We start from the raw sequence: 23,074 nt of genomic DNA, 5'->3' as shown, positions 1-23,074 counted from the left end.
CACATCAGAAGACAGATCTCTTCTTGGTGCCACAGTGCCTCCAGATAATGAATTCACACAATATTAATTTGTACCTAGCCTCAGGTACTTATTTACAAACTCCACCTGAAAAGGTAAGAGAGAATGGGCAATGGAAGTCCTCCAGTACGAAAAAGTCACCTGAAAAGGGCTGTGGAAACTCCCAGCAGTATCGCAGAATGGCTCAAATTGGAAATGATCTCACAGATCATCTACTCCAACCTCCTGCCATGGGCAGCGACACCTCTTAAGTATACCAGGCTGCCCAAGGCCTCATCCAACCTAGGCAGGAGGCATCCACAGCCTCCCTGGGCAGCCTGTGCCAGTCTCACCACTTTCACATTGCAGTCCCTCTTCCTCAACTCCAGTCAAATCATGCTCTGCCTCAGATTCAAACCATTCCCCCTTGGCTTGTCTCTAGCAACCTGAGTTAGTGGGAGGTGTCCCTGCCCATGGCAGTGGGGTTGAAATTGGATGATCTTTATAAGGTCCCTTCCAACCCAACCCATTCCAGGATTCTCTGACATGATTTGGGTTTTGGACAAGACAGAACCTAGTATCCTGCAAGCAGGAATATTTAATTATCTCTTTTCTGAAGTATTTTCCCCTAGCAATAGAGATAAAACAAGACAACAAACCAGGGTATAACTAGGCAGAGAAATCAGATTCTGGAACTGAAATATTTGCTGTAGAACTTAATTCTGAATTGACACTTCTGCATCAATTGATACTTCAGAAAAAAAATATAGACACAATAACATAAAAAGCTGTAATTTGAATGTATCTGATGGAAAGTTAAATTATAACTTTCCATTTGTATAAATACATATAAATGACAGCAAGGAAGATTTTTTTTTTTAACTGGGAGAGGAAAAATAGCTGTTTGTGGCTGAAAAGGAACATTGTGGAACATCCTGAATAGGGAAATGTAAAAATAGAGGAAAAAGAGAACATTTTAGAAAATACAGAATGCTTCATGCTGGTGAGGATTTAGAAGCCTCCTGGGCCTTGAGAACCAGGAGGGTGTCAGTTAGGGACCAGTTTGCCCTGTTTCCCAAATAACTTTGTCCCAAGGGAGCTGCAAGGATTGCATGAGTCAGAGGGTTCAAGAAAACAGCATACTATGCAATGTGCCTTACCTGGTTGCTAATGAAGCAGTCCCAGAGCTTTCAGGGCATGCTGGCTGCCAGAAAGCCAAAGGACTGCTGTTCCTGGAAGATATTTAGGTATCAAGATGGCTGCCATATCCTCACAGGTCATGGACAGATAAATCTCTGCAGATGACCAAAACTCTCTTCTGGAGATTCCCTGGATTGGCCCCAACCATACTTTGCAAACTCTGGATTTATTTATTTTTTTAAAGTACCTTTGGCTCCTTTGTCAACAGTTGAAGGCTATGGTGATGCATTGCTCAGCGTGGGGATGTAACCCAATAGTAACGGGATAGCTGCGTGGGCTGGCACTTGAGATGTACCTCTGAACACCAAAGTTGGCTGAGATGTCTCCACTGGCCCAAATGCATGTTCTGAGTTGTCTTAGGTTCAATGCCTGCAAAAGCTGAGCCAATGATAATTTAGTCTACCTTGAAACACTCTTCCCTCTTCTCTGTTTATTAATTCCAAACCATCTTTTTTGTGTGTGTGTTTATGAGGCTAAAGCTGCCTGCTCCCCCTGCACAGTAGTGAGGGGAAAAGTAACACAGAGAGTTCAGGGTTGAGATAGAGAGACAAGAGTTTAATATAACCTGAGATTTCACAAGCACAATGCACCTTAGCTAACAATCTAATTAATCTAATAATGTGATGCACAACTACCTTCACTCAGCCTATTTGCAGAAGCAGGACAGTGAAATAAAGGGGAAAAGCAGCATGAACCAGAAACCCAAACCCAGTGAGCTACCCAACTGGCATCCATCTCGCCACCAGGCCTGTGGACAAGAGCCCACACCCAACACCCACAACACAGAAGCAGCAACCGGAGCAGGAAGCCTCTCATGTTGCAGTCTGAACTTGAAGCCACATCATTCTTGGCTCCAGTTAGTACTTCCATCTTTGAAGATGGTATGGCTGCAGCAGGGTATCAATAACAGCAGCAGGTTCAACTCAATCCATGACAGTGAAACAGCCTGGATTTCATCTGGTTCTGTTCTCAGAGGTTGTTATTTCCCATGTGTATCCCTAAAGTTTGTGAAACCAGGCCCAAAGATGCTGTGGACAAAATTTTTTCTCTACTTTCAGACAGTGACAGAGGAACTGCAGCTTTTGAGGACCACCCACATCAGGAGTATCATAGAATTGCAGAAATGTTTGGGTTGGAAAGGACCTCAGAGATCATCTACTCCAACTTCCTGCCATGGGCAGGGATGCCTCTCAACTGTACCAGGTTGCCCAAGGCCTCATCCAAACTGGACTTGAACACTCCCAGGGAGCAGGCAGCCACAACTTCCCTGGGCAACCCGCTCCAAAGTCCCACCACCCTTCTACTGAAGAACTTCTTCCTAAGATCTAGTCTATACCTACTCTCCATACTGTTTAAGCAACTCTCTTCAATGGAGATTAGCTCATACCTTCAGCCTAACCATTTCACAGTGACCCTTTGCTTGAATCATTTCCACTGAACTCCTCGCTGGGGATATTTGTGGAAGAGTGATGACAGTTCAGTGAGGGACACCAGGTGACCTGGACAACTATTGCAGAGGTGGGAGGTGTCATGGTGGGCAGTATTTCAAGGAGTTGCTCAGGGCTTTGGGATGAGGAAGTTGGTACAACACTAAACATTGGAACTGGGCATCCACTGAACAGAGCTGGAGGATGGGCCTGGAATAGCTGAGACCTGCAAGCTATGCTCACCAGGGAGAAGATGCTCTTCACAGCTGAAGAGCACCCATGCATATCTGAAAGGGTTGGGAAATAGTCTGCAAAGAATGGAAGTTCAAGGATTGCAGGAGTAGTCCAGGAGGCACTGCTGAAACAGTGGGGTCCAGTGGAGTGCAAATCTGGCCTGGGGCAATAGACACTGTGTGGAGGAGCTGGTAACATCTCTGCAAGCTGGGCTGCTGAGGGCCTGCAGGCTTGACCAGACAAGTATCAGAAGTGAGATGGCGAGGGCTGCGTTTCAACATGGAGCAGCAGTGCTGAAGCCTGGGGCACTCAGGACAGGAGGCCAGCCCTAAAGCTGGGACAGCAGTGATGTGTGGGCCAGACTGACAGACCTTTGCTTGAGCACCTTTGCTGTGTGTCCACTGCAGCCTCTGTTTTCTCCTCTGCATACCCCACACTGACCGGAAAGTAGCTTCAGGCAGGCAAGGCCTAAAAAGCTCCTGCTGCAACTCAGCACGCAGCCTCCTTCTTTGCCAGGATACATCAAAGGGGCTGCTTGGTGAAAACATTCATTTGCTCCTTCATTTTCCTCTGATTTCTGCTCTGATCAGCTCCCCAAGAGGGTCACTTACTGAAGCAGGTCAATCTCTAACAGCCTCAGCAGGCCCCATTAAAACTCCAGAAACATTTACTCCTGTGACTGCCCTTCACACAGTGTAATTTTTACCCAAGGGCTTGACAGATCAAGAAAAGTGAAACAAGTTGTTTCTTGCTACTAATTCTCTGTACATTCATCAGGTGCCTAATAAGAGAAACATCCTTTGAGAAAGAGTTTTGCTAGACTTCAGAAGTTTTAATGAGCACATGATGCAACAGGGGTGACTCGCTCAAGCTCAGTGATGTAAACAAGCACACTCCAGATCAGCTCAACGTACAGAAAGAAGATCAAACAATATTATTATCTCTGTGACCCCGCATCTCGAGTAGTGTATGTCTTGAAAAGTCTCTCTATAGCCTTTTCCAGGATACCTTCAAGTATTCAAAGGCAGCTCTGAGATCTCCCTGGAGAACTGTTTCATCTGGAAAACCCTCTAAGACCACTGAGTCCAACCAGCAATCCAGCACCACCATGGGCACCAGATCGTGGCCCCAGGTGCCATGGTCACATGGTTTTGGCACACCTCGAGGCATGGGGACTCCACCACCTTCCTGGGCAGCCTCTGCCAACCCTTAACCACTCTGGCACCAAAGGCATTTTCCTACATCTCCAAGCTAACTGTCCCTGGCACAATTCCAGGCCATTTGCTCTCCTTCTGTCTCCTGATACAAGGGAGAAGAGGCCAACCTCACCTCACTGCAGCCTCCTTCCAGGCAGAACTGCTGTGTACAGAAGCAGTTATCTCAGTATCCTCTTAAGGCAAGCAATATTAGCTTGGCTTCATCAGTTCCTCTTCCTGAGGCTATTTTCTGCTAAGCTAAGGAGTATCAGCCTAACTGCAAACAGTTGGTCATCAGGAGACCATGAAACAAGGGTAAGGAGCAATCACTCAGCTGCCCTGCCCAGGACTTTGGGGACTCTCCATCTCTTTTGCTAGAGTGGATTCAGCCACTCTTAACACATTTGACTACACAATCTCTTAAAATTAATCAGATTTGAAACTTTCCATTGTAAAGGGTTAGAGCTGGGCTGGCCCAGAGTAACAAGCCCAAAGAGAAATGGAACAAGAGAAGGAGAATGATGGATTGGAAAAGCTGAAAGAAGAACCAGCAATAATGGAAATAATAACATGAAATAGATACAAACCAATATCACACCAAATCCTCTGTTGGCAATGGCCTCACCATCACCACTGAGGCTGGGGACAGGCACTGGGGAAGTGCCAGGTTGGACTCAGCAGCAGATGGGAATTGCATTTGGGAGATGGATTCAAGAACACGTGATTTGGGATGGAAGGCAGAAGGGACAGAGTCCTCCTCAGACACTGGCCACTGAAACAGAGATCTTATCCCTGCTGATCCCTCGGCTTTACACTGAATGTGATGTACATGGATACAGGACTTTGTTGATTTCTTTAAGGTCACCTGTCCTGTCTAGTCCTCCCCACAGGTGCAGCCCAGTGCACCCCAAAGTGGCACAAAAGATTTAGCAGTGACCTTGGTCTGCATAGAAGCAAGTTTAAGCAAGAGCCTTTCTCCACCCCAATCCTTGGTACTGGTGCCAAGCACTGAGCATTCCCACTGCTAGCAGCAGACACTCTCCAAAAGTGGCCACTGACTTCAGGAAGTGCAGTTACCTAGAGGAGACAGAGTTGACATGCCAAATCACTGGAGAAAAGTAGTGCCCTCCCAGCTCAGACCAGGACATTATGCTAAACTACAGTCAGCAGTTGGTCAGTGTCCTTTTGACGTCTTTCCTTGCCAATGTACAAGGTGGAGCAACCATATTCTGCATCTTCTCCTTTTAGTCACTTTCCTCCAGGAAAGAATTTTTTCTCTAACATTTTTTTCAGGGCTGATCTCCTCACCTCCTGGTTCCTAAGAGTGTAGACCAGGGGGTTCAGAGCTGGAGTGACAGCACTGTAAATGAGAGACACTTGCACATCCCTTTCCAGAGAGCTTCCTGAGGAGGGTGGAGTGTAGTTGAAGAGCACTGGTATGTAAAATAATGCAACAACAGTGAGGTGGGAGGCACAGGTGGAGAAGGACTTCCGTCTTCCTTCCTGGCTCTGGACTTCCTGGAAGATGGAGGAAATTATGTAGAAGTAGGAGAGGACTATGAGAATGAAGGGGCCTAGAACAACATTGAGGAGGGTCATGTTGAGTCTGGTACTACTGCAGGCCAAATTCAACAGGGGCTTGATGTCACAGAAGAAGTGATGAACATGGTTGTGACCACAGAAACTCAGCTGAGAGGTCATGACTGAGTGCATCAGGGCATGCACAAAACCAGAGGACCAGCTGGCTGCGGCCAGCAGCAGACAAGTCCAGGGGGTTATGACGAGGGCGTAGTGCAAAGGGTGGCAAATGGCCCTGTAACGGTCATAAGCCATGGTGGCCAGCAGCACAGCTTCAGTACTGCCCAAGAAGTGGAAGAAATGGAGCTGGGCCAAGCACCCAGCAAAGGAGATGGGCTGATGCCCAAAGAGCAAGCCAGTCAGCATCTTGGGAACAGTGGCTGTGGAGTAGAAGATGTCCAGGCAGGACAGGTTTCCCAGGAAGAAGTACATGGGTGTGTGGAGCCGTGGCTCAAGCACCACCAAGGTCAAAATGGCCCCATTCCCCACGAGAGTGGTCAAGTAGAGCAAGAGAAAGGAGATGAAGAAAAAGTGCTGCAGCCCCTGCCTAGCGGTGAGGCCCAAGAGGATGAAATCACTGACCTCTGTCTTGTTCAGCATTGCTGGCACACTGAGAGGCAACGGCAGAAGGTCAAGGCTCTAGGGTGGTGAGCAGGAAGAGTGCTGCCACAAGGCTGTGTTTCTACACTGCTGCAACACAAACAGAGCAGAAATGAACAAAACACAGCACAGGGCATCAGACAGAACACCTGCACAGAAACACTCGAGATGATCCTGGACAGATCAAACTGTGTCTCCTGCTTTCTGGCTAGAGCAGAGTGAAAGAGTACAGATGGAAAACAAGAAAACCATACCTTCCTTCTCTGCTCTTACATGCCTCAGGGCCACCTCGAGGAGGGGCTGAGAGACTGGGTTTCTCCCCCCTTTCCCCTTGTAGGAGAAGGAGATCATCTTGCTGTCCACAGCTACTCTGTGTGTGTGTGTATTCTCTTAGAGAAAATGGGAGCAACCATTTCCCAGAGGAGCACAGTGGGGAGGTGTGAGGTGGTGGACACAAGTCAAGACGTGGGAAATGTGGGTTAGATCCCAGGGAAGACTTTTTCACCTGGAGCGTATTCAGAGTGGGAAGTTCCTGCCGAGAGAGTTTGCCTGAACTTCCTTGAACTTGTTAGATACTTGACTGGCAAAGACCCCATCCAACTGGCCTGCTTTGGGCAGGGGAAGAAGCAGAGCCTGCAGAGGTTTCTTCACAGCTCCATTGGTCTGTGTCTGCAAAGCTTTTCGAGATGTGCTGGGATTTCAAATCCACCCTCAGGCGGGAACTAAGCTGCCGGGAGTTCTACAGAGGAACTGTTAAAGCCACCTTCCTGGAAAGGGGCATCCAAAGTGTGACTCAAAAGCTGCCATGGGATTCCCACACTGACACCAGAACTCCTTGGGCTGGAACTGAACATGTCACTTCTGCAAAGAGTTGTGGAAGTGCTTCCACAGGACTGAAAGCGAAATGTGGGATGCAAAATTGGGAAGTTCTGGGCTATGAACAGAGTGAGAACTCCTCCTTACCTGTGAAATGGCAACAAAAAGAAACCAGCAGAAATCCCACCACATCAGAGTGGATGAACACCAAGCAGCTTCCACAAATTCTGGCATTTGAATGAAATTTAGGACTTAATGCCTAAGCAGTGCTCCAGTGTGGCTGAGGCTGCATCCAGCAGAAGCTTCAGCCACAAACGCTGTGCACTGAGCTGAAGATGCTTGTAGTGGGTTTTCTTTTTTCCCAGGGGAGTGAGTGGAGCAGGGCTGGGGTTTAGACAGTTTGGGGTTTGGCTTGATTTTGTTACAGGTTGGTCTCTGTGGGCTGCTTTTTTTTTCTCTCTTGGCTTTGCAGCTGGCTCATCTACACCTTACTCTTGGGGAACAGTGCTTGCTCCTCTGCAACTCCCCACTGCTTCCCAAAGTTCACCTGAGGAGACTGAGCAGAGCAACAGCAAATTTGCTTCCTGTGTGGTATTATTGTTGTTTTGCACACTCTGGACATGATCAAAGGACATTCTGGCTCCTCTAACTGGGGAGATACCAGAGACTTCTGGTACTGTTTGCAAAGCTTCCTCTTTGCACCCTACCTGAGCAGCTACAAGCCTCTGGGAACTCAGGGTGGTCCTTCCCATCGCAGCTGCAGCACTCATCCTTCAGTGAGGAGAATGCCAGGAAGCTATGGAAGGAGAAAGGAGATTGGAAATCCTCAGCCTTTCAGCTCCACCAAAGCTGAGTTTCTGACTTTCTTGTTCTCAGCTTTCCTTTCTGGCTCGCCATCAGAAGGTGACCCTGCCAAAAGGAGAACAGGCTGCTTGCTAGCGAGGCAAGGCTTATGTAGAATTGTCCTTTTTGTTTGTTAGAGTTGGGAAAAGAGGCAGACCAGCAGACAGGGTCTGCATCCTTCATGATCAACATTGCTTGGTAAAGTCAGCAGAGGCCCCCAGACTAGTGCCCTGGTGCTGAACTTACCTCGTGATAATGCATTTTATTGGAAGAACCACACCTGCTACCTGGAGAAGCTCCCTGCCTTGTGAATGACCACCTGAGGGGTAGAGCTTGAATTTATCTTTCTATCTTTTGCTTTCTGCTATGAAGGGCACATTGCTGGTGCATGGTGAACTTGTCCAGCAGCACTCCCAGCTCCTTCTCTTCAGAGCTGCTTTTTAATAGGTCAACTCCTCACCAGTCTTGGTGCAGAAAGTTGTTCCTCTTGAGGTGCAGGACCCTACACTTGCCCTTGCTGAACTTCTTGAGTTTCCTCTGCCCAGCTCTCAGCTTCTCCAGGTCTGGCCTGATGGCAGCACAGCCTGAGGGGTTGAGAGCCACTCTTCCCAGTTTGGTATCATCAGCAAACTGTCTGAGGGTCCACTCTACCCCAGTGGACTCATTCAGGTCATTGATAAAGAGATAGAACAAGACTGCACTCAATACTGACCCCTGGGGAACACCACTGGCCTGAGGTTCTCAGCTAGATCCTGCACCACTGCTCCCAGCCCTCTGAGCTCTGTCCTGCACCAGTTCTTACCCAGCTCACTGTCACTCATCTGACTCATGCTTCCTAAGCTTAGCTATGAGGATGTTATGAGATATAGTGTCAGAAGCTCTGCTGAAGTCAGGGTAGATGCCACTCACTTCTCTCTCCTTGTCTACCCAGCTGGTCACCCCATCCCAGGCTATCTGACTGGTCTAGCATGAGGTCCCCTTTGTGAATCCATGCTGACTGCTCCTGATAACCGTCTTTTTTTCCACATGCTTAAATATGACCTCCAGAATTAGCTGCTCCATTACTTATGGAGCAATGAAGGTGAGTGACTGGCAGTTTCCTGGGTCCTCCTTCTTGCTCTTTATGAAGACTGGATGACATTGACCATCTCAGCAAGGGATCCAACCATCTCAGAAGTGGGTGGACAAAACATTCTGCCCTCAGAAGTGGATCCAGAGAGGGAAGAAATTGAATATCAGAGTGTCACTTCAAAAGTGATCCTGTCATCCAATAGTCTGTAGTGAGCTCCTGGTGAGGGTACACAGTCTAACAGAAAGTTCATGCACAGAGTCCAAGTTGTTTGTGAAAAGGAAACGTGTGTGCAGAGGCACAAAGGAAGGAAAGGGGGAAAGGCAAAGCAGAATGAGTGGTGTCAAAGGGAGGAGGCAGGCACAAACTCCAGTGTTGGCAATACCAGGGGCATCAAGGTAGGCTGTGTCAAGTTGCAGAGGGCATGCTGAGGTCAGCAGAGTGGCACAGCGAAAGCGTGCTGGGCCCATAATGCAGAGGTCGGTGGATGGAAACCGTCCTCTGCTAAGCAGATCCGTTTTGCTTCTGTTCCACAGCCTCTGCCTTCTGCTCACACCTTCAGCAGGGGCATTCCCAGTGCTACTGTACTCCTGCTCGCTGGGTATCTATGGTAGTGCTTCCTTTCTCTCTGCCATTCTCCTTTGCCTTCTAGGAGCCAAAACTCTCAAAGTGACCCTCAGCAAGGCAGACAGGTCAGTGGGGAACACAATCTGTAAGCCAGCACAGCAGATCTCCCAGCAAGGACATGTATGTCCCGAGCTCTCCCTTCTCATCAGGCAGCTCAACCCAAACTTTTCAGCCACAAGTGGTAACCTCCAGGAACCCTCAGAGAGGACAAGGCTGGTGCTACTTTGGGAAACACTGGTGTGATTAACATCACCATCTGGGGATTTTCTCCACCCGAGTCTGTTTGCTGTGATGCCCACCTGTAGATCTGGCCAGAAGCAGGGCTGAGCAGATCTTTCCAGTGGGCACCGTGTTGTCTGTATGTGGCTAGGTGCTGGTACTGGGAGATGAGGGGGTGCTGCAGGAAGACCTGAGAAAAGAGCTACCCTGTGCCAGACACAATCAGTTACACCTATACAGTGGATCCCCTGTATGACACAGATGAGCCATCAGTAAAGTTGGTGGCCTCTCTGCAAAACTGTATTCCAGAAAGACTAGAAAATGCCAGGTAGAGAGGAGAGGGGCAGTGGTGGTGGCGGCAAGGATCAGAAAGAGCAGAGGGAAAATGTTTTCTCTTTGTGCAGCTTGGGTGGGTGGAGGAGTCTGGAGTGAAGTGTGAAGATGAGACAAGAGGGAGTAAAAGTGGTGGTTTGTGTTTGTCTTTTTTTGACTATGTGAATCTGTTTCAACTTGCAATAAATTAACTCCCTTTGCCCTGGTTGATTTTTTCTCTGCCCAAAGCAATTTTTGCTAAGCCACATCCTTGTGTTTACCCTGAGCCTAGAGGTCCTGATCCAGTTTTGAGTGGCCTGCAGCACACTAAAGGTGGGCCGAGTGAGCAGCTAGGTGATTGGCTGCCTGAGGTCACAGCACCACTGGTCCCTGCAGACAGCATGTCTGCTTGTGTCACTGCCTGCATTGTCCAGTGTGATGCTCAAACCCTGCATAGTCGCTGATGCTGATGTGGCCTCGTTGGTGGCTAGTGCAATTGGAGACTTGCTAGCTAATGTCTCAGATGTACCGAGTGCACACTCAGGAAGCAATCTGTGGTGGTGAGTCCATATGTAAAGTTGGGAAAGAAGGGACAACCAGCCTGCAGATGAGCAGGTGTCAAGAGAGCTGCAAGAAGAAGCAAACACAGCAGCGTTGGTGGTATAGTGGTGAGCATAGCTGCCTTCCAAGCAGTTGACCCGGGTTCGATTCCCGGCCAACGCAGATGCGTTTTTGTCGAGCCGGGATCCCCGGCCGCATTTCGACTCTTGCCCCAAACGCGCCTGCCAAGCTTTCTCCAGCGAGTTCAGCCCTGCCAGTGCGGATGCAAGCGAAGAGCGGTGCCTTGACTGGCAGGCAAGCAGGCAGACAGTTCTGATGCAGGCTGGAAGATCTTCCCGCTAGTGACAGCAGCAGCCCTGGTTACACAGAGCTTCTGCAAACCTCTCTCTGTGTCCCGACTCCAGCGGCCCTGCCTCAACGTGGTCCCAGGTCTGTAAAGAATTGACTGCAGATGAGTAGTTCCACAAGTACAGTGCCGGGTCTTGTCCACTGCATAACCGAGGACTGGTGTGATCAGAGCAGCACAAGGTGTCCTCCCTGAGTGACAAGCAACTCTGTGTTTGCTGAGCAGGTTCTCTTCATTCCTAGTTCTCATTTTTTCTCCCAAGGATTCCAGAGGAGAGTGCTGTTGAGAAATATCGATACAGCATCAGCAGCCTTGGGGTCCTGGAGGACACTCCACTAAAAGCAGGCTATTCCTCCTGCACATGTGGCTTCAGGTTGAGGTACAGGCTGACACTTCATTTCCTTCAGAGGGCATGCTGGGGTGTGTGTTGCCTGTGCTCAGAGCACAGTGCCACTGCTTCTGTAGCACTCTTCCCTGACAAAAGGCTTGGTGCGTTCCTTGGTCTGAAATCCTGTGTTTAACTATCAAGGCAGCATATAGATGATCTAGATGAGGGCATTGAGTCAGTCATCAGCAAGTTTGCAGATGACACCAAGCTGGAGGCAGATGTGGCTGGGTTGGAGGGCAGAATGGCTCTGCAGCGGGACCTTGACCACCTGGACAGGTGGGTAGAGTCCAATGGGATGGGGTTCAATAGCTCCAAGTGCAGGGTGCTGCACTTTGGCCACAACAACCCCATGCAGAGATACAGGCTGGGGTCGGAGTAGCTGGAGAGCAGCCAAACAGAAAGGGGTCGGGGGGTGCTGATTGATACCCACCTGAACATGAGCCAACAGTGTGCCCAGGTGGCCAAGAGAGCCAGTGGCATCCTGGACTGCATCAGGAACAGTGTGGTCAGCAGGAGCAGGGAGGTCATTTTGCCCCTGTACTCTGCACTGCTTAGACCACACCTTGAGTACTGTGTCCAGTTCTGGACCCCCCAGTTTAAAAGGGACGTTGAGATGCTTGAGCATGTCCAGAGAAGGGCGACGAGGCTGGGGAGAGGCCTTATGAGGAGAGGCTGAGGGAGCTGGGATTGTTTAGTCTGGAGAAGAGGAGGCTCAGGGGAGACCTTATTGCTGTCTACAACTACCTGAGGGGAGGTTGTAGCCAGAAGGAGGTTGCTCTCTTCTCTCAGGTGGCCAGCACCAGAACGAGAGGACACAGCCTCAAGCTGCGCCAGGGGAAATTTAGGCTTGAGGTGAGGAGAAAGTTCTTCATTGAGAGAGTCACTGGCTACTGGAATGGGCTGCCTGGGGAGGTGGTGAAGTCGCCGTCCCTGGAGCTGTTCAAGGCAGGATTGGACATGGCACTTGGTGCCATGGTCTAGCCTTGAACTCTGTGGTAAAAGGTTGGACATGATGATCTGTGAGGTCTCTTCCAACCCTGGTGATACTGTGATATCTTGGGGACCTTATGCCCCTAGTTCATGTGCAGAGGTCACTGCCCTTATCTTATCCAGGCTCCAGCACTGCAGACACATCCTGAAGTTTGATGGAATTTGGTAGAACGATGTTCTTGGGAACTAAGAATAGAGGCACCCTCATTTCTCCTCTAGATTATGAGTCACAGGCAGGAGTTTCCGACACATCTGACCATCAGAAAAGGGGTCTTTGATCATGGTCACAGTAAAGCAGCATAACTAGGGGTGACATTTCTCATCATTCCAATTGCAGTCCACCGCTTCTTGCCTCCCACAGAGCAGAGCTGGGACTGAAATCAGTTGAACTGAAACACACACACACACACACACACACACACACCCCACCCCCCACCCCCCAAGTAAAGCAGGGTCACAGTGGGTGGCATTAATGGGATTTTTACCTCTCTCCCCTGCTTCTCCACTGCTTTTCAGTTTCTCTGTTGTGTCCCCATTTGTTTTGTTTCCCTGGCATCACTTCAGGCAGGACAAACCACCACGAGACTCCAGCTATGCCGCACAAAGTCTTTAATGAGAAGGAGCAAAGGCAGAGGCAGAGAGCAGGAAGCAAGAAACACTTGTCAGGCCCGAGGGAGGCACAGGGGATGGCCCATTTCCCAGGGACAAGCTGCACGCTACGAGCTTGCCTTTCCCCGTTCTGCTCTAGCCGGGGGCAATCCCCCCCACCCAGAGCAGTCCCTAACTCCAGCACCCTCCCCGCATCAGCAGCAGGTTCAGCAAAGCAGAGCAGAAGAAGCCCTTTCTGCAGGAGCTCCGAGCAAAGCAGAGGCAGAGGAGGCACAGCCAGGCTTGCCATGCAGCCAGGAGCAGCTGTGGGCACAGGCCCCTCCGGGCCTGCCAGGTGGCACGAGGTCACGCAGCCCATCTGCAGGCTGTGGCCATGGTGGTGCTGTGCAGTCCGGCTCTTCCTTCCCGTTGCAAAGGGGGTGACGGGGCAGCTTCAGCAGTTGAGATTGCAGCGGGGGACAGGCAGGCACAGCCCTGAGCCGCTCAGACCGAAGGAGCTGCCCGAAGAGATGGGAACCCCACCGGTGCTGAGCGAGCTGCCCACAGCAGCTGACAGAGAGGATCCCACGGCTGTGTTCTGAGGGAAGGAGGTGAGGATGGGGCCCGGCAGGGTCACCACCACCGGGGAAGCCTCGATGGCCACCGTGGAGTCGGCGCAGCGGGCGAAGCAGGGCTTGCTGCAGCTGCTGGCAAGCGGGGTTGGGCCACAGTTGCCACAGGAGCGTGGAGGACAGGGTCTGAAGCAAGACATCTCTTGGGGAGGGAGGCAAAGCTGAAACACAGAGCAGAGAGGAAACACGGATCTCAACATCAGCCTCCATTTCTAGGTCCACGTCCAGAAAGGGCCTGCAGCTGACCCTGTCAGCGCACAGAACAGGTGTGACACCTGGCCCGCAGGCTGCGTCTGAAGAACTGGGAGCAAAGATGTGCCCAAGTGACTGCTGCCTGCAGCAGGGCCTCCCCCTGCGTTCCCCGGAGCAGCAGCACAGGAGAAGATTGACGCAGTGCTGCCAGCACGCACGGGCTGGGTTGCACAGGTGCCTCAGAAATCAGCCTTTGGCCAGAGAACATTCACAGCTTCACAGATTGCACTGGGTTGGAAGGGGTCCTCAAAAGTCATCTTGTCCAACCCTCCTGCGCTAGCTTCCACCTAGCCCGGGCTGCCCAGGGCCACATCTCCTGCTGAAAGTGCAAATGCCTGCGGGCAGAGCTTCCTGCAGCGGAGCACGTTGATCGTCTTCTGATCAAAAGACACCCCCCTCTACCCTCCATCCAAAGGGAAAGAGGTGACAGCCCTTCTACAGCTGCGGTGCAGGGCCAAGCTTAGCCAGCCCAAGTGTCAGCCTCAGCAGCCACCACAGCAGCAGCTCAGCCCACGGGGAGGGATGGAGCCAGGCTCAGGCTTACCTTGTTCCTTGTGGAAAGGGAGGCAAGAGAGGAGGATGCAGAGCCTGGAGCCGCTCAGGCTTTTATGCTGTGTCCCTGATGCCTGCGGGGCCACAAACATTCCTTGTGCATGAAGCATCTGAGCACCTCGGAGTTGCCTCTGGCAGAGGCCTCGCTGCTGACTCAGCCCTCACCTCTTTCATCTGAAATGTTTTGCTAATGCATACCACCTTCCACCAATGCTCCCACATCTTTCTGCTCTGAACTAATCTCAATCCAATTATGGCCCAGCCTGTATTCATGCTTTGGGTTGCCCAGACCCAGATGCAGGACCTTGGACCCACTTAAGTTCATGAGGTTTTCCTAAGCTCCCCTCTCTGGCCTGTCAAGGTGCCTCTCAGTGGCATCCCTTCCCACTGGAGTATCAACCACACCACTCAGCTTGGTGGCATCCACAAGCGTGCTGAGCATATCCTCTCTCCCACTGCCCATGTCCAGAGATGTTAAATGGTACTGATCCTTATATGGACCCCCGAGGGACACCCCTCACTGCTAGTCTCTACGCGGGCAGCAAGCTACTGCCTTCAGCTTTGAGCAAAACAATCAAGACCATTCCTTCCTTACTGAGTGGCCCACCTGTCAAATCCACCTCTCTCTAGTTTAGAAGCAAGGATGTCGTGTGAGAGACAATCTCATGTTCTGTGCAGGTCCAGCTACATGACATCAGCCACTCTTCCTTCGTCTGTCAATATGGTAACTGTGTTGTAGAAAGCCACCAAGCTGGTCAGGCACCCTTTGCCCTTAGTGAAGCCAGGCTGGCTCTTACCATTAACCTCTCTGTTTCCCATGTGCTTTAGCATAGAATCATAGAATCATAGAATCAGCCAGGTTGCAACTTCCAGGAGGATCTGCCCCAGGATCTTGCTGGGCAGAGGGCTGAGACTGACGTGTCTGCAGTTCCTCGGGGTTGATGTGTCTCCATTTCCAGTCACTGGGAACTTCACCACTCTGCCACAGATTGTCACATTTGATGGATAGTGACTCTGAAACTTCTTCTGCCAGTTCCCTCAGGACCCACTGATGCATCTCATCAGGTCCCATCAGTTTGTGGGCTTTCCTGCTCCTTGTGTGATCTCGAGCCAGGTCTTCTGTGGTGGGTGGCATTTCATTCTCCCAGGCCTGCCCTTGTATCCTGTGGATTGAGTGGCCTGGCTGAGCGTTTGTTGTGAAGAGCGACACAAACCGCTCACTGAGTACCTCTGTCTTCTCCACGTGGCTATAGCCAGGCCTCACTCATCAAGGGGTGCAGCTTCTTCCCTCTTCCTTTGCTGTCCCATGCACCTGAAGGAACCCTTCTTGTCCGTGTCACATCACTGGCCCACGCAGCTCCGGCGGTGCCTTGGCTGTCCTGATCCCCTCCTTGGACTCCCAACACAATCCCTACAATCTCTCCAGGATGTGTATCCCTGCCTGTGCTGCCAGTGTACTTTGGCTTGGCATGCCAGTTTGCCTGGGACATCTTGACTTCACCAAGGTGGCCTCCTGCCTCCCTTGCCTGACTTTCTGGATGTCAGGATTGAGAGCTCCCTTGCTCTAACTGAAGTGTCCTTCAGTCTCTTCCAGTTCTCCTTTGCTCTTTTACCTCTGGTGTCAGTTTCAAAGAGATCCCACACACAGTTTTGCTGTTCAGAGTGTTATGGTCCAGCCCTCGTTTTACCCATCCTGCACCCCTCAAGATTCAGCATTTGTCAAGGCCATGGCTGCTGTTTGAAGGCTGCCATGTGAGTCTTGGCTGCATTCCTCCCATAACCTCCTGTAGGTGGTGGGAGACAGCAGTGCCACGCACTCCTCCTCCCCTCACGCGTCTGTGCCAGGCTCCACAAGCCTGCTGCCCTTGCCCTCCCTCCCTATGCCATGTGCTCCAGCCATCCCTTCTGCCTGCTCCTCTGCCAGTTTCCCTGCATGAGAAGTCTTCACTTCTTGTCCCTGGGACACAAAATGGGGGACACTGATCCAGATGTGTCCTCTGCAGTGCCAAGAGCAGGGAATGAGCCTTCCCCTTCTCTTTCATCAAACAGCTTGGGTTGGAAAGAACCTCTCACGATGTCCCGCTCCAACTATATGTTCCCCTGAACACTGGCTTGAGGTCTGGGGCCCACTCTACCAGCTGAACCTCTGAGGCCCACAAGTGGGTCACCAGAAGATGAGCGTGACGTTGCCAGCAGCGGTGAGCAGATCCCAGTGCTGCGGAGTGAGGACCAAAGATGGATGTGAAGGACTGGGGTTTGTGATCAAAGAGCTGCCTGTGTCCTTCCCTGGAAGAGGCCCACCCCTAGACTGGCCTGTTTGGATCAGCAGGTTCCGCCCAGGAGCCAGAGGCCTGCGTGGCCTGCTTTGGAGGAGCGGCACAGGGCAGGGTGCCAAAAGCTCCTGGCTATTTTTGTGGGGTCAGGCTTGGAGGGACCCATTCCATGCATTTCAGACCAGGAAAGGAGGTTGGCTCAATCCCTCAGAGCACCTGGGAGTCATCATCCTGTGGAAGAGCTGGGGAAAACCCTGAGCTCCAGGGCAATATGAGTGGAATCCAATAGACGCGGTGACCCAGCCTCATGTGTGCCAGGGACAGCAGAGCTCAGAGCCTCCTGAGACCCAAATGCCAAATTCTCCAAGGCCATTTCCACACATTTTAGCACCACTCCTGAAGCAGCTGGGGATTCTGTGCAAACTGATGTTGCTGCTGTCTTACCCAAGACATTGCCTGCCTTTACCTCTGGTAGCAGTTTCACCATTCCTGAATCAAGTGGGGCTTCTGCCCAGCGTGGTCTTATGCTGCTGCCATGTTCCACAGCATCTGCTTCCTGTGGCTGCTCAAGAGCCCATCAGACTCAATGCACCTGAGGACCGTCAAGGTTGGAAGGGATCTCTGAAGCTTTTCTTGACCAATCTACTCCTGATAGCCCCAAGACCTTGTTGCATCCAGCTCTGAATGCTGTCACTGCCTCAGAGGTCTCCATGTCTTGGGCAGCTCTTCCATGGTCTCACCCTGTGCCCCCTAGTCACAGAAAACCAGCTGCCATCAGGCTTGCTGGCCACTTGTGAGTGGTGTGGGTCTTGGTGATCAGCCCAGCCTGTGGTACCTGAACTTTGGAAGGGTACAAGAACCTCGTGTAAAGCTGAGCTCAGTGTGCTCCAGGCTGGGTGGAGCATGCCATGTGCATCAGTACGGATTCACTCTTGGAGTTCTTTGTGCTCTGGGTCCTGGGCTAGCTGGATATTTCCCTGTTACAGGACTCCATTCGTGAGCTCTTCCTGGGTAACATCTGCCTTGTGCAGCTGCTGCTGGTGGTGGGTGGGCACGGATTTGGTGAGTCCCCCACCACGGCTGTCCCAGAGTGGCTCATATCCCTGTTCCCCACAGCAAATCCCTCAGCAGGAATCCAGCCACTTGCACACAGCCAACCACTGCAGGCAACTGCAGGCAGCAGCAGACGGAGACCTTTGACCCGGACTAAGCAGCGACAGGTGCCCTGCCCTTCACTGCTGCAGACAGGTCCCTTGGTCTGCACGCCCGAGCAGGCAGCCAGCTGCAGCCTTTTCACCCAAGTCACACCCCTCTCCCTGTCACTGTTGTGGCCATCTGGCAGCACCAGCTGCCCTTTGCCATGTAGGTGCAAGTCCATCTGACCAGGGTGTGCCTTCCATTGCAGACTTGGGGGCACCATTGTCTCTCATTAAATGTCATAGCCAAGATCTTCTTGTGCTGCCCTGCAATTGGTTGGTGGCCATTTCTGGACTGCATCATACCCACCTGCTCTCAGGATGACCTGTGCCTGGCTGGCAGGACCGGCTAACCCTACCTGTGGACCCAGAAACACATCAGGCAAGGAAGCCTCCACTGACTGAAGACCAGATTCCTCATGGTTGTAGAGCAGTGTCTCATGCAGCTGGAGGGTTTCCAGGCTAGATTTTTGTCAGCTGCAGTTCTGGCCCTGGTTATCTGCCTGAGGTGTTTTGGAAAGGTACATCTGCTATAGATTCCTCATCAGGATGGAGTTCTCAGCCAGTGAGAGCTAGTTCAAGGTAGGTCTTCAGATCTGTGTGACCCTGAAGTGACAGCTCTTAGCTGAGGCAGCCTGGGCTCCTCTCGGCAGGCAGCACAGCAGTTGGGGCCTTGCCCTGCCCCTGCTGGGCTGTGCTTCCCCACAGCTCCTGGCCTGTCTTTGCCCTCACTCCTGCTGCAGCCCTGCTGCTCCCTGCTGCCGAAGGCTGGCCCTGCCACGATGCAGGGCGCCAAAGAGCCTGAGAAACCCCAACCCCTCTTCTCTGTGCCTTGAGCAGTGACTGTGCTGCCCAGCACTGCTGGGAATGGAGGTGGTAGGGCTCACCAGCCTTAGAGTTTGTGAGCTATCCCAGGAAGGTTCTCAGCAGGCTGAGCTGATAGAGCCTGCTGGTGAGGCTGAAGGATGAGGCGGCAGTGCTGAGCCCTGCATGTTTGCACTCTCTCTGCTGCTTTCTTCTCTCATCCACAGGCCAGAGCTCACAGCAAACAAACGGAAGGGTACAAAAGCAAAACTGGGATGAAGAATCACAGGATGTTATGGGTTGGAAGGGATCTCTGGAGATCATCTAGTTCAAGCCCCCCACCGAAGTGGGCTTACCTAAGGCAGAACACACAGGAACATATCCAGGCAGGTTTTGAAAGCCTCCAGAGAAGGATTCTCCACAACCTCTCTGGGCAGACTGCTCCAGGGCTCTGCCACTCTCAAAGTAAGGAAGTATTTCCTTATGCTGTGGTGGAACTTCCTGTGTTCCAGCTTCCACGCCTTGCCCCATCTCCCACCACCGGGCACCACTGGAAAGAGACTGGCCCAATCTTCTTGGCACCCTTAAGGTATTTGTAAGCGTTGATCCGATCCCCTCTCAGGCTGCTCTTCTCCAGGCTAAAGAGCCCCAGGTCTCTCAGACTTTCCTCATAAGAGAGGTGTTCTGTTCCCTTAACCATCCTCGTAGCTCTCCGCTGGACTCTCTCCAGCAGTTCCCTGTCCCTCTTAGGGGTTGGACCCGATGATTTCTGGAGGTCCCTTTCACCCTTTCACATTCTGTGAACTGGGGAGCCCAGAACTGGGCACAGTACTCCAGATGACACCTCACTAGGGCAGAGTAGATGGGGAGCAGAAGCTCCCTTGACCTGCCAGCCTCACTTTTCTTAACAAACCCCAGGATACCAACGGGCACCTTGGCCACAAGGGTGCATTGGTCAGCTTACTGTCCACCGAGACTCCCAGGCCCTTCTCCGTGGAGTTGCTTTCCAGCAGGTCAACCTCCACCCCCTAACCTGTACCGGTGCAGGGGGTTATTCTCGCCCAGGTGCAGGACTCTACACTTGTCCTTGTTGAAAGTCATTAGCTTCCTCTCCACACAACTCTCCAGCCTGTCCAGCTCTTGCTGAGGGGCAGCACAGCCTTCTGCTGTGCCAGGCAATCCTCCAAGTTCAGTATCATCCGCAAAACGGTCCGTCCCCTCATCCAGGTCACTGACAGAGATGTGGGACAAGACCAGACCCAGTACTGACTCCTGGGGAACACCACTGGCCACAGCCCTCCATCAGGACTCTGCACCACTGATCACAGCCCTCTGAGCTCTCTTAATGAGCCATGTCACCATCCCCTCACCTAACCCGCGCTTCCTGAGCTTGCCTATGAGGCTGTTATGGGAGACTGTGTCCGAAGTCTTGCTGAACAGAAGGGACACAACATCCTCTGCTGTTCCTTCATCTGCCCAGCTGGTCGCCCCATCAGAGAAGGCCATCAGACTGGTCTAGCATTGAGTTCCCCTTTGTGAATCCATGCTGACCACTCCTGATAACCTTTTTTTCCTAGAGGTGACCTGCAGAATGAGCTGCTCCGTCACTTTTTGAGCAACGGAGGTGAGGCTGACTGGCTGTACTTTCCTGGGTCCTCCTTCTTGCCCTTTCTAAAGACTGCAGCGACATTTGCTTTCTTCCAATCCTCAGGCACCTCTTCTACTCTCCTTGATCACTCAACATGATGGAGAGTGGTACAGCAACACCATCAGCCAGCTCGCTCAGCACTCGTGGGTGCATCCCATCAGGGCCTATGGACTTGTAAGTGTTTGGTTTACCCAGATGATCTGAGCCAATCCTCGCTGACCAAGAGAGAGTCTTCCATTCTCCAGATTTTCTCTCTTACTTCCAGGGACTGGGGTTCCTAGGGGCTGGCCCTATCAGTAAAGGCTGAAGCACAGAAAGCATTCAGTAACTCTGCACCCTCTGTCACTGGGGCACCCATCTCATTCAGCAGTTTGCCCACATTTTCCCTGTTCTTCCTTTTACCACTGATGTGTTTGAAGGCTGTCCGGAGGACTGGGGTGTTGTCGTGGAAGCAGTTTCACGGCAGAGTTTGTGGGGATATACGCGAGGCATTGACTATGTTATCAGTGATTTATTGAAAAAAAAAAAATAAAAAAAATTCCCTCTTCCCGAAACTACACCACCACTGTGAATTCGCTTGATCGAGGTCGAAATAACATTTCAGAGAATGGCAAATTAAAGAGTCTATGATGTTTAAAGAGAGTTCTTTTGAGTCTCTGGGGTTTGAGTTAACAGTTCGTCAGCTACTCACAGTGTGTAGCTTGGTAGGGAGTCCCTTTCTCCTGGTGAGGGTCCAGGCATGTGCAGGCTCCCAGCCTCTGAGACTCGGCGTGTCTGCCCGAGGCAAGGCTAGAGCGGCAAGCAGTTTGTTGTCGTTAGAAGTCCGAGGAAGGACAAGACGAGGGTGAGGTCCAGGAAGAAGAAAAAAACAGAAAGGGGGCCTCGATCCTGGCCTGTTCACCATTTTTATAATGTTCAAAAATAGGACTAGCCCACAATTCGGACCACTTTTACATTGTTCACATACATTGGAAAAAAAACAGTAAGCAACTTATACAATTGGATAACATTACCTAAACAATATAAAGACCACTCCTCAGGCCAGCCCTCCTGCAGGTGTGGGGCGGGCCTAAGATAGTCGTTTCTACTAACCAAAACAATACCCTGTTGTCTGGAAAGCAAGGCCACTCTCATCCCACTTTGATGCCAAGTAAAAGGAAAACATGGCCAGTGTTTACCTTTTACTTGCCTTAGGCCGAAACCTTCCCATGGGACTGAAAGATTGTTTTCAATTTTTTTTTTTTCCGATGCTTTCTGCTTGAATGTGAGGCATTAGAAACTACACAATATAGCAGAAGCTTAGAGAGCTTTTGCTACTCTCCATGACAGGTGTGGGTGCAGATGTGCCTTGAAGAGTGTGGCTGCAGCCTTCCCGTTGCAGGAGCTACTGCTGAGGGCAGAGAATTTAACTGCAGACCAAGAGATCCTCCTCTCAGCTTCAGGTCCTCCTTTCATTGCCCTTTTCCTTCTTTGTCCATGCTGCCAGCCTCTTTGATCTTCTTTACTTGTGCTGTTTCTGCCACAGCTTGGTGGTACTCCTGTGGGGAACATAACATGCACCAGCAATAGACTTTTTTCTTCTTCCTGCTCTTCCTCTGGACTCTCTCTGCATGTGCCTCATAGGATTTCTCCTTCTGTTAAGATGCTTCGCCAGCCAGGAGGGCTACCAGTGGCCCCTCTTTCTCTCAGGGGCTGTGAGAGATAACTGATCAGAGCCTGTGATGTCAGAGGATGATGTCCTGATGTCACAGTCACCCCCAAGGCCTCTTTAGCACTTGTACGTCTCCCCCAGGAGAAGAAGGCACTGAAAAATCATCATCTCCCATTCAGCTACCTTTGGGAAAGTCCCCTGGGAAAAGCTGTCCCTGTGTTCAGGAGCTAGAGAGGGTTCAAAGAGCAGACCACAAAAACCCCAGGTGAGATCTCAGATCTTCTCTTCATCACTAGCAACAAAGCCCATCAATGGACAGAAGGACCTCTTCTGTGGCTCACAGTTGGCTCTGACTCTTTGTCTTCCCCCCCCCCCCCCCACTTACCTGTTTCTGCACAGCACTCTGCCTTGGGGAGACCAAAAGTGAGGGGTATCTGTCAGTGCTACCCGTGAGGTGCCTTTGGTTCTTGGTTAGCACAAAGGACCCTGCTGTGCAGGCTATCTGTGGAAGGTAAGCAGCTATAGCGCCAGGTGCAGGGACGACAGCTGTTGGGGATGTGCTGCCTTAGGGTATGTGTTGAGGCCAAACCGTGACGTTCTGCTCAGTAGACAGCAAAAGTGGACTTCTTTCTGGCTCTTTCTCTTTGTCCAACTCACCTGCCAGGTAAAGTGGGAGAAGGATTTGGCAGCCGTGCAGGCATTTCTCAGGGCAGGTAAGTACATGCAGGGCAGGCAAGGAGGTTTTGCTGAGAGCCTGTGTGCCCTGCGCAGCTGGCGGGGCCTTGGAGCCGAGTGGCAGAGCGCCCAAAAAGAGCTGCCCCCCGTAGTTGGCAGGATTCGAACCTGCGCGGGGAAACCCCAATGGATTTCTAGTCCATCGCCTTCACCACTCGGCCACAACTACCTGTGCCAGGCACCTCACTGCCAGGCACTGCCCAGGGGATCATAGAATCATAGAATCAGTCAGAGTTGGAAGGGACCACAAGGATCAGCCAATTCCAAACCCCCCTTCCATGCCCAGGGACACCCTGTCCTAGAGCAGGCTGCTCACAGCCTCAGCCAGTCTCGCCTTAAA

General features: G+C 51.5%; 2 protein-coding genes and 2 non-coding genes across 4 annotated transcripts; 1 reads left to right on the top strand and 3 right to left on the bottom strand.

Moving 5' to 3' along the window:
• Positions 1 to 5,302: 5,302 nt before the first annotated feature.
• On the bottom strand, positions 5,303 to 6,232 carry LOC135183220 (olfactory receptor 12D1-like). The gene has a single exon (XM_064158164.1). It carries the CDS (start codon positions 6,230 to 6,232, stop codon positions 5,303 to 5,305), a length of 930 nt encoding a protein of 309 aa, XP_064014234.1.
• Positions 6,233 to 10,769: 4,537 nt separating this feature from the next.
• On the top strand, positions 10,770 to 10,841 carry TRNAG-UCC (transfer RNA glycine (anticodon UCC)). Its single transcript has one exon. It is a non-coding gene; the product is annotated as a tRNA-Gly (tRNA).
• A 2,604-nt stretch (positions 10,842 to 13,445) lies between these two features.
• On the bottom strand, positions 13,446 to 13,763 carry LOC135183214 (feather keratin 1-like). The gene has a single exon (XM_064158148.1). The coding sequence runs from the start codon at positions 13,761 to 13,763 to the stop codon at positions 13,446 to 13,448; it is 318 nt and encodes a 105-aa protein (XP_064014218.1).
• A 9,058-nt stretch (positions 13,764 to 22,821) lies between these two features.
• Positions 22,822 to 22,903, bottom strand: TRNAS-AGA (transfer RNA serine (anticodon AGA)). Its single transcript has one exon. It is a non-coding gene; the product is annotated as a tRNA-Ser (tRNA).
• Positions 22,904 to 23,074: the final 171 nt, after the last annotated feature.

The sequence above is a fragment of the Pogoniulus pusillus genome, chromosome 17 (assembly GCF_015220805.1).
Source record: "Pogoniulus pusillus isolate bPogPus1 chromosome 17, bPogPus1.pri, whole genome shotgun sequence".
NCBI classification, from domain to species: Eukaryota; Metazoa; Chordata; class Aves; order Piciformes; family Lybiidae; genus Pogoniulus; species Pogoniulus pusillus.
This window is presented reverse-complemented; position numbering and strand designations above follow the sequence as displayed.